The following is a 10,932-nucleotide window of genomic DNA, read 5'->3' on the forward strand; positions in this document are numbered from 1 at the left end:
TGAAACAAAGAAAGAATATAACATAGTTTATAAAAAGAATACTTCCAAGTATATATCATGAGCAACTTAAAAGAAGATAATGTTTCACTAAAATTCAGGGAATTCCAAAAGGCAACTCAAATTGAAGCAATTCAGCACTTATGAAAGAGAAATTAACTTGCAAGCCAATATGCACAAGGATCTGAAGCACTAAAATTTGACTCTAAAACAATATTGACCAACACTGGAATTTTTTCAACAATATCGTATCAATATTAAGAAAGGAAACAGAGTGAGAACGTAAACAGCATGCAATATAAGGTCACTGAACTATTAAATAGAGCATTTAAGAGTACCATAAAAAGCTTACCCCATCCAAGCATCTTATCTTCCACCTTCTTAAGTTTCATTTTCTTCTTGTTGTCAACTTTCTTGGAAATAAATGTATTCCCTGTGTTAAGAAAAAACTGAGATTACATTAATGAGTCACTGTAAGCCCCATAAGGACAGCAAAACTAGTCATTTAAAGACATCTCAAGCAACAAAGTTCCTTTCTAAAACACTATTTTTGGTGTACAATGATGCATTATCATCGAATATAAAAGATGGAAAATGAAGCATCTTCAAAGATTAACTAAAGAACTAGTCCTCGATCCCAAAAATCTATCAGCAACTGTAAATTCCATCAGAAAATAAAACCAAGCAAAATCTGATAGTTACACAATGCACCCATCAGAAACTAATCACAAATTTGAAAGAAGAAATAAAAACTAATAATGAGATAAGCACAAATCCAAACACTTGAAGAAAGCCTAAAGGATTGACTTGTCAAATTATGGTTATATAATGTAAGCAGAATCCACAGACGACATTATAATGAATGTATGTCTTAAGCATGGAAATATATACATTTGTACAAGTACATAAAATATAATACAGTCTCATAGCATGCTAATCATGCACAGTACACTACAGTATCGCTAATCATGCTAATCAAAAGGTACTGCCATTTCTAACTTCCTACAGCTTTAAACAAATAGCACAGCTAAAAGACTTTTAGTTGACAAACTAAAAATAACTAGGAACCAGCCAATATGGAATAAACACCACAAGGCAAAACCAGAAAACTACATGATCTCAAATAAAGATGCATAAACGCGGTAGGCGATCCTAACAGACGAACAAGGAAAGAAGCTCACCATCTCAAAGCCATCTTAATAGGTGTTGTGAGACAAGACGTAAACACTTCTGCAGGAAATTCAGCACTTTGTGGAAGAGTCTCATGTGCTTCACATGCTCCAAGTAGAATGCAATCCCTTGTGGATCCAAAGGAGCTAGAAGCAACCCAATCATGAAGTTGCCAAACCATCAAATCAAGTCCCTATATATACAAATATATTTATATATAAATATCTAAATTACAGATAATGAATTCATGTCACGTAGCAACTTAATTATCAATACATATATCAGTTCATTATATGTTTTGAGTTAAATCTTTACCTCAATAAAAGCATTCACAATATTCCCAGCCGCAGAGCAATCAAAAACATATATGGAGGGTGTCTTCAACCAAGAATCAAGGTCACTGATTGGCAAAGGGATATACTGTGTATAACTCTGCAGTACCAATAACATTGGTGAGAAACCAAGCAAGACTCTAGTGATTGACCTTAAATTAAACCACATAAAAAAGTTTCAAAGAAATAGAAGACCTTATTGAAAACCAAAATTTCACCACTATAAGTCGGCTTAGGCACACCATGGCTATTATAATGAAATAAGACCCTCTCAGACTTGGCATATCGGCGACATGTATTACAAAGTTTCTTCACTTCATCCACAGTAGGATAAGGCTGGACCTTATATCGTGCCTGCTCAAAGATCTTCAAAGGTAAATAAAATCCAATCTAAGACAATATTATATGAACTCTGTACAAGCCAATAATATCCTCACCCTTGGTTGCCACCTTTCATACTGAGCACTCAAATTTTTCCCAATTGTTTGAAGAGCTTTCTGCGGTGCCATTGAAAAAGGATTTGCAAGCAAAGGATTACAAAATCTAGTAGTTATTCTACTCACAATTTGGCACAACCAATGTTATATATCAACTGAATTTCAAATTGATGAAGGTACATCACAGAACCCCATTTCAACAAACAATTAAGAGAAATAAATGAAATTAGTTGAAAAGATAAGAGTAAACTCATCTTTAGGTAGCCATTTCAAGACTAAACCACTATCTGATGGACCGATGGGAAGACAAGCCTCATGCCGAAATTCACACAAAACAACTGTTTGAGGCAAATAAGCCATACTCGTGGTAGTGGCAGTCGTACCATTACCATAACTATTACTAGCAGTCTCCGAATCCATTCTCTGCGAACTTAAATCAACATCATCATGGCTCGAAATGTACTCTTCTTCCAACTATTTCGAAACAACCGCCACCGAAGATTGCGAAAACCTGGAGGCCATCAAATCCCCCAATGACATTCAAATCAAAAAAAGCCTCAATAAACATAACCAACAGCTCAAGAAGAGATCAATCAACCCTTCCCTAATCGAGAAACCATAACTAAAAACAATTCAACCGATGAACACCAAAACTCCAGAAAGATTCAAGAAGAAAAAAGAAATGGAATACAAGAATGATTTAGTTGTCAACGAAGCCGCTGAACCAGCGGTGCATGGATCCAGCTCGAGAAACCCTTGAAAGCCCAACAGACTTCTCTGAAAATCCTAGGTCGAGAGGAAGAAGATTTGAGCAAAATAGGATTTTGTCAAAGAAGAGGAAACCAGAGAAAGAAAGAAAGGAAAAAAAGAAGAGAGAGAGAGTATATGCAGGGGATTGACTTCAGAGACGTAGCTGAAGAAGAAAATAGGGATTGAAGAAAATAGGGAAAATAATAAAACAATGTAATTAAAAAAGAATTAGCTTTTACAAGTTATAGGCGGGCACCCAAAATAATTTACCGCCATTTTTTCCTTTTACCACATATAAGTATACCATAATACTTTTTCAGTACTATTATATTTTTATGTTATGGAAAGGGGTATTTGGTGTAGTGTCATGTTTTTGGATGTGTTTGTTACATTTTAAGAGATAGAGAAAATCTTGGTAAATTTGACACTAAGAGTGATAAAGGTGTTTTTATTGGATACTCCACCAACAGTAAGGCTTATCGTGTGTATAACATGAGAACCCAAACTGTAATGGAGTCGGCAAACGTTGTTATTGATGATGCCAGGGATTTTTCTGAGTTTTCAGCTGAGGAAAAAATTGATAGGTTTATTGATGAACCTACTCAAAAACACGAAGAAGCTTGTGTCAGTTGTTGACTGCGTTTTTAGCCAACGACGTGAGAACGTCAAATACGACGAACCTTCAAGAGAATGTAAACGACAACAGACGGTATAAACAAGAAAAGTAAATAACACAGAATTTTTATAGTGGTTCAGCCCCGATTGTCGGTAATAGCCTAATCCACTTAGAGTTGTGATTTATAAATCTATACTCAAGATCAGATGGACTATGCCAACTGAGTTTCTTCAGTATAAATTGTGAAAATACAAGAATTCTCTCTAATTTCAGCACTTTCTCTCTCTAGAATAGACAGACCCAATTTTATCTCTCTAGAAAGAATAAGCAGAAGGGACCCTCTTCTCATCCCATCAGCTCTCTATTTATAGAGATGGGATCCTCAACTGATATCCCCTTATAATAGGGATATTTTACTATATTTATTATATTTATCTTACAAATAAACATTCAACATTCAAAATGTAACAAACTCCCTATTTGTGGGAAGAATGAGAGATTCCCGCGCATGTTGTTGAAGTTGTATCTGACTTAGTCTCCTCTAGCTAGTTGGTCCACCTCCTACTCACTACCCATGCAAGTGCTGGTTAAACATGCATGGTGGTAGGATATGCATGGTGGTAGGACATGCTTTGGGTGGGCTGAACGTGCATGGTTCTCCTCGAACATGTACTCTCCTCCAGCATGCCATGTCCCTCCTTGAACCAATCTCCTTAGCTTCTCCTCGGACCAAGGTGGTCCGAGGCAACTTCCTTGGCACCTCACCTTGAACAACATTGAGGGAACCTCACCTTGGACAATATTGAGGGAACCTCACCTTGGACAATATTGAGGGAACCTCACCTTGGACAATATTGAGGGAACCTCACCTTGGACAATATTGAGGGAACCTCACCTTGGACAATATTGAGGGAACCTCACCTTGGACAATATTGAGGGAACCTCACCTTGGACAACATTGAGGCAACCTTCTTTAGCATCTCCCAAACATGTCCGATCGAACAGTGTATAGACTTTCCTTATGAAAGTCTAAGTCTCCATTCTCTTGCATGAGACTCCTCCTCCTTAGCTATTTACCTTGGGCACGTTCGAGCCAACACTTAGAAAACCTTGGGAGGCTTATCTCCTACACACCCTTGGGGTCTCCTAGGACCACCCTCTTAGCCCTCCTAGGAGGCACTCTCCTGGATGCATTCTCCTTAGCCTCCTAGGATGCATTCTCCAATTTTTGGGTATAACATCAGTGATACTACTGTTGCAACATCTGGTCCATCTGTCCCAACAGATCAAGAATCCGATGAAACCAATTCTGGACAGACAAAAAAGAAATTTCCAGATATTATTTCTAATGAAGTCCAAAGGGTGCCATCAACCAGAGTTAAATTAAATCATCCAGCAAATTTAATACTTGGAAATCCAAAAGACAGTATGGTAATAAGAAGAAGGTTTAGTAATGTTGTTCAATTTGTTTGTTTCTTATCTTTAATTGAGCCTAAAAATGTGAAAGAAGCTTTAACTAATGAAAATTGGATTAAAGCTATGCAAGAGGAATTGGAACAAATTTTTAGAAACAAAGTGTGGATCCTTGTGCCAAGACCGTTGCATACCAATATTATTGGCACAAAATGGATTTTCAAGAATAAATCTGATGAATTTGGTACAATTGTGCGAAATAAAGCAAGATTAGTGGCACAAGGGTACGCACAAGTGGAAGGAATAGAATTTGATGAAACATTTGCACCTGTTGCAAGACTTAAATCAATTAGAGTATTATTGTCTATTGCTTGCTTGATTGGTTTCAGGTTGTTCCAAATGGATGTCAAATCCGCATTTCTCAATGGGATCTTGAATGAAGAGGTATACGTTGAACAACCTAAATGGTTTAAATATCCCCATGCACCTGATCATGTTTACAAATTGGAGAAAGCTCTTTATGGTTTGAAGCAAGCCCCTCGGGCTTGGTATGAGAGACTCACTCAATTTCTTGTTTCTCATGGATACAAAAGGGGTGGAGTAGATAAAACTTTATTTATCAAAAATATTAAATCTAACATAATTATTGCTCAGATTTATGTTGATGATATTGCGTTTGGTTCTACTTCTGACAATGAGGTGCAGCTATTTGTGAAACAAATGAAAGAGGAATTATAAATGAGCATGGTGGGAGAATTGACCTATTTCTTAGGTTTCCAAGTCAAGCAGTTAGATGAAGGTACATTTGTTTCTCAAAGCAAATATGCTAAGAACTTGGTGAAAAAGTTTGGTCTTGAAAGTTCAAAGATTGCCAAAACACCGATGGGAATGACTGTGAAGCTATCCAAAGTTGAAAATGGTGTCAAAGTTGATCCTACACTGTATAGGAGCATGATTGGTAGTCTTCTTTATCTCACTGCTAGTAGACCTGATTTGAGTTATAGTGTTGGTGTGTGTGCCAGGTACCAAGGAAATCCCATGGAGTCTCATGTTGCAGTTGTTAAAAGAATCATTCGATATGTTCATGGGATTGTTGATTATGGTATTTGGTATTCAAAAGAAACTAACCCTAATCTAGTGTGTTTTAGTGATGCTGATTGGGCAGGTAACACTGATGACAGAAAAAGCACTAGTGGAGGATGTTTCTACTTGGGAAATAATCTAGTCTCTTGGCACAGCAAGAAACATAATTCTATTTCTCTTTCAACAGTTGAGGTCGAATACATTGCAGCAGGAAGTTGTTGTGCTCAACTGTTGTGGATGAAGCAAATGATGATGGATTATGGGTTTGATCTTTGACATTTTAACTATTTTTTGTGATAATACAAGTACAATTAATATTTCAAAAAATCTTGTGCAACATTCTCGTACTAAACATATTGATATTTGTCATCATTTCATAAGGGAATTAGTTGAAAATAAAGTTCTTGTCTTGGAATATATTGAAACACATGAACAGATTGCTGATATTTTCACTAAAGCTCTTGATTAGGTTCGCTTTGATTTCCTCCGAAAATCTTTGGGGGTTTGTTCTCTTTAAATTTCATTGTTATTGTGCTGTCCTCTTGAACAAATGTGTGTTATTTAAGTTTAAGAAAATTGTCAATTACTTTGAAAATTTTGTTGGGTGTCAAGCTGGATAATCTAACTTGTACTTATGAGCTTTTAGTTGTATATTCTTGAGAGAAAAATAATCAATTCCTCCTAGGCATATTCGGGTCAATTAATCAATGGTTAAATGTTTGAGCTTCCTTTTGTGTAGCATTGTTTCAAGCTCCTGTGCAAGAATTGAGCTACCTACATCAGTGTGTGAAAGCCGTCTTTTGAGTAAGTTGGAACTTTGTAATTCGGAGTTATAAAGAGGATACGCTACCATAGGAAAGGGCTACCACTAGTGTAGTGTGACAGCGTCTTCATGGGTTACAATTATTTACAATTTCGAAAAAGACTCATTTGTCATTGGGCAATGTTCCCTTGCATACACTGTCACACACTTATGCTTGAAACTATGCAAGAAAAATTGTACACAGTTTATAATAATAAAAAATGTGTGTGTAAGACTCATACATGTTGATTGATTCACTTAAGAATATGTGCTTGTGACTGAATTGTGCTTTATTTCTCTCGAATATTCTTTCTAATTTTTCATTTTCAAAAGTGTTCTTATCCATCGTATACACCAACACTTATTTTCAGTTGCTTGATTTTATTCTTATTAGGATGACTCACATTGAGCAAAACAGATATTTTTGGTTGAGTTTTATTTTTGTGCATTTTTATATATATATAAAAAAAATTGATTGACAAGGAAATTCATGGTGGACCGAATCTTTGTGGTAATAATGTGAAATTATGCATTTATTTTGAGTGATTTAATATATTCTTTGTTTCCAAGGATTTTATTTTTTTCCTCTTTCTCAATTTGGAATACCATGATTTGTATCTTTATTGTTTTGTACTTTATTTAGATTTTTTTTAAAAAAATTAAGGGAAAAGGTCAATAAGAAGATCGTGTGGGGTTTTTCTTTGGTTACCTTTTTAGTATTGATCGTGTGTTTTAAGGTTTGTTTCCTTTTATTTTTTTTAATAAATAAAACAAATTTTTTAAAAAAAAAGGGAAACCTCTTCTTGCCGTGGGTGTCCTAATTGGGAAAGTTTTTGTCCTTTAAAAAGCTTGTCACTACCCATTTTATTCTCACCCACGATCCCACTAAGCCACGTCTTCTTCTTCTATTTTTTTCTCTCATTATTTTTGTAAGTGCTTGCTGTTTTTCAGAGAAGGAACAATGGTGGAAACTCGTGGAGCTTCCTCTAAGAAGACCCCTACTTCTCAATCCAGAAAGGTGCCCTCTCCATCGCCTCCTCCATCTGTGTCAACGACGCCTCCATCTGTTCCAGCACCTGCCACATTCGTTGGGAAAACTTGCAAATCCAAGGTGCGCAAGAAGGTGTTCTCCCTCTCTACTGAACACCCCATGGTGTTTCCAGATATCACATATGATATTGTCGATGTTGCACCACCATCTGAAGTAGTGGTGCCCTCTCGAGCCAAGAACCTATCTCCTCTTCCGATTGAATAATCTCTGACACCTAGGGCAAAATCAAAATTTGTTTCATCTTCTTCCAAAGCTGCTGCTGCTGGGTTACTCAAGCTGCCCTTGAAGCCGAGCCAGTCCAAGAGAAATTCTGTGGCTCCAAAAAGAAAATTGGGGTTGGACTCGTCTTCTTCCCCCTTGACTGCTGCCAAGAAAAGATTGAAGGCTCATCCCCCTTCTCTGTCTTCCTCCGAATCTGACCCTGAGGAAGGAAAATCTAAGTTTGAAGAAACCCGTTCTACCACCTTATTTGATGCCATTGTTCCTGACAATGCAGAATCAGAGGCTGAGTCTGATGAACCAGAACAAGAAGACATTGTCCCCTCTAAACAAGAAGTCGAATTTGACACAGAGCTAGTTGCATCTTCTTTGTCATCCAAGGCTAAAGGCAAGAGACCTATTTTTGATTCTACACCCTCTCCAAAACTTTCAGGTGTAAATTTCAAACCTTATTCTTCAACTTTTTGTTATAATGACAATGCTCGTGATATGGTTCTCTATGCTTAAGGGAAATTTATCATTGAGAGAAATTATGTCTTGAGTGATCATCGGCCTTATGGTGTGCTAACAATGCTTCAAGATCGAAAATGGACAGGTTCTTTGGTTAAATTTACTGGTTTTATGGATAGACTAGTCAAGGAATTCTATGCCAATCTTACTAATGAAATTATTGAACCTAATTCTCCTCTGTATTGTAAAGTGTTTGTTAGGGGACATTGGTTTTCTTTTTCTCCACAAGATATTGCCCTTGCTTTTCATCTTCCTCTTGATGTCGAGGATGATGATGATCTTGCCTCTCTTGACAAGGATGCGGTTATCACTGAATTAGTAGGGCAAAAAATGGTATGGCCATCTAATACAGTCATCTCAGTCACTAATCTCACCTACACTTATGTTGTCCTCCATAAGTTTGGCACAACGAATTGGAAACCAACTTCTCACACCGCAACTATCTCATTTGACATGGCCTCGTTTTTGTACAAAGTGGTGACCGCAATTGGTATAAACCTGGCTATGGTCATCCATGATCAAATTATTGGATTTCGAAAAGGTAATAGGAAAAACTTGAATCTTCCTTTTCCTCAAGTTATTTATAAAGTTTTGAGTATGTAGAAAAAAGATCTCCAACGTGATCAAGAAGACTTGGTGGCTCCCACTACTGCTGCTTCCTACAAGGCTTTAGTTCCACCTACTGAAGCCACTGATGCTCCATCAACCAAGAAAGTCAAGCCCCAATCTCTGAAGTTTGCCTCGGGTGACATTCCTCATGCATCCTCCTCTGTTCCCACAGATTCCAGACTTATTGCTACAGAACTAGCTGCTGTTCGAGCCTCTGTTGATTCTTTGGCTGCTCGAGTGATGTCGATTGAAAGACTGGAACGTTCTGTGTTGGATGCTGTTCAACCTCTGTCCAAGGATCCAGTTATTTAGTTTTCCTTATTTTTATGTCTTTTGTCCTAAGAACATTGATACTTTCTTTTATTTTTTGTTTTATGGTTCTTTGGCTTCTTTGAAAGACACAAAGGGGGAGAGTAGATACCTGTAATGACCCACTAATCTAGACTATTTGGACCATTAACGAATCTATACATAAAACTTACATTTTTGTGGAAATACCATAATTTATTATAAACTTGTGGAAACAAAGGTTACTTTCATAAAATAAGTAGGATATGGGTACCCATTGTCTTTAAAACAAAAAAATAACTTAAAGTAAAAAGGGTTACATAGAAAATGTGGAAAAATACATTTAAAAACCATAAAAACATAAACAAGACTACATCCTCGAATCGAATAACGCTCGGCCCCTTGACTCCATTCACCATCGATACACATCCTCTAAGCGTCACGAATCTTTCCGCCTCTAAAGCTTATTTCCTGCACATAAACAGAAAGGAATGAGCCTAATGCCCAGCAAGGAAAAATCTAACACATAGTCATACACATCAATTTCATAATAACGTAAAGACATATCATAACACATAATACACTTATTATAATGGCCATTATTACTTGGGGTCCCATAGACTAAACAAGCATATGCCCATGGAATTAGTGGGGTCCTACTAGCTAAGTAGGTCATATGCCCATAACCCATTTGGGGTCTTGTTAGTCATATGGGTCATATGCCCAAGCCTACAAACATACACATATACATATCATAACACTTTTAATAACATAAAACATATAGATAACATAAGCACATAACATATTGAGTCTAGCCTATTTTCCTTACCAAAGTTACCGGGATTATGGACTGAGTTGGGACCTTTGGAACACTCCTAAAACCATAAGAAAGAGTGAGTCTAAAGAAAGGAGATGAAATGGAAGAGATGGAAAGACTAAACCAAAAAAAAACATACTTACCGACTTATATGCTTAAGAACTTGGATTCCCTAACCAAAATAAGAATGAGGTTAGGGGACTGAGTAGAAGGTTTTGAGAAAGGAAATTACATGAAATAGAGTTTCGGGTTTACCTCAAAGATTTGCAAGATCAATCTAACATCCACCGAAATGCTATAGCACTCACTTCCCAAAGTGTTTGATAAGCTTATGATGTTTAAGCTTATAGTTTTTCCCCAAACCAGGTGTTTACACTCTCACACTCACTTAACACTAGCAGCTTCTGAACTTAGAGCAAATGGTGAATAATGGCTGGGCACTAGGTCCTATTTATAGAGTTTGGGAATGAAAATATCTTGATTTTACTTGAATAAAAATAATGGCTTTTTAGATGAAAATCATTTGAATAATCGTTCAGCAGAGGCTGAAGACTCGTTCAAAAGATGCTGGACTGTTGAAGGAGTTTGAATGGCTGAAAGGAAATGAATTCAAAAGAGTTTGAAAACATGCTGGTGGAGGCGATATATCGCCCCCTATAGGCGATATATCGCCTGGACCTTTGTTCCCGAGGCGACCGTGCATCGATTCGTGTTTTCCGTATCTACGTGCTGCGACATATCGCCCCCTATAGCTGCGATATATCGGCACACGCTGAATATTTAAACACGAAATTACACATTTTTAGCTAAGTTTGAATGGAGTAAACAGCCTTGACTA

General features: G+C 36.9%; 1 protein-coding gene across 1 annotated transcript; it reads left to right on the forward strand.

Moving 5' to 3' along the window:
- The first annotated feature begins 7,561 nt into the window (after positions 1-7,561).
- On the forward strand, positions 7,562-9,301 carry LOC133832369 (uncharacterized). Its single transcript, XM_062262720.1, has 4 exons — positions 7,562-7,804; positions 7,928-8,258; positions 8,379-8,887; positions 8,984-9,301. The coding sequence occupies exons 1-4, from the start codon at positions 7,562-7,564 to the stop codon at positions 9,299-9,301; spliced, it is 1,401 nt and encodes a 466-aa protein (XP_062118704.1).
- The last annotated feature ends 1,631 nt before the right edge of the window (positions 9,302-10,932 follow it).

This window comes from Humulus lupulus, chromosome 4 (genome assembly GCF_963169125.1).
Source record: "Humulus lupulus chromosome 4, drHumLupu1.1, whole genome shotgun sequence".
In the NCBI taxonomy this organism is placed as follows: Eukaryota; Viridiplantae; Streptophyta; class Magnoliopsida; order Rosales; family Cannabaceae; genus Humulus; species Humulus lupulus.

Coding starts and splice junctions, on each gene's coding strand:
- LOC133832369 (XM_062262720.1), top strand. CDS start 7,562: ATGGTGGAAACTCGTGGAGCTTCCTCTAAGAAGACCCCTACTTCTCAA. Junction 8,259..8,378: donor TTTGTCATCCAAGGCTAAAG/GCAAGAGACCTA, acceptor TCTATGCTTAAG/GGAAATTTATCATTGAGAGA. Junction 8,888..8,983: donor TTGGTATAAACCTGGCTATG/GTCATCCATGAT, acceptor TTGAGTATGTAG/AAAAAAGATCTCCAACGTGA.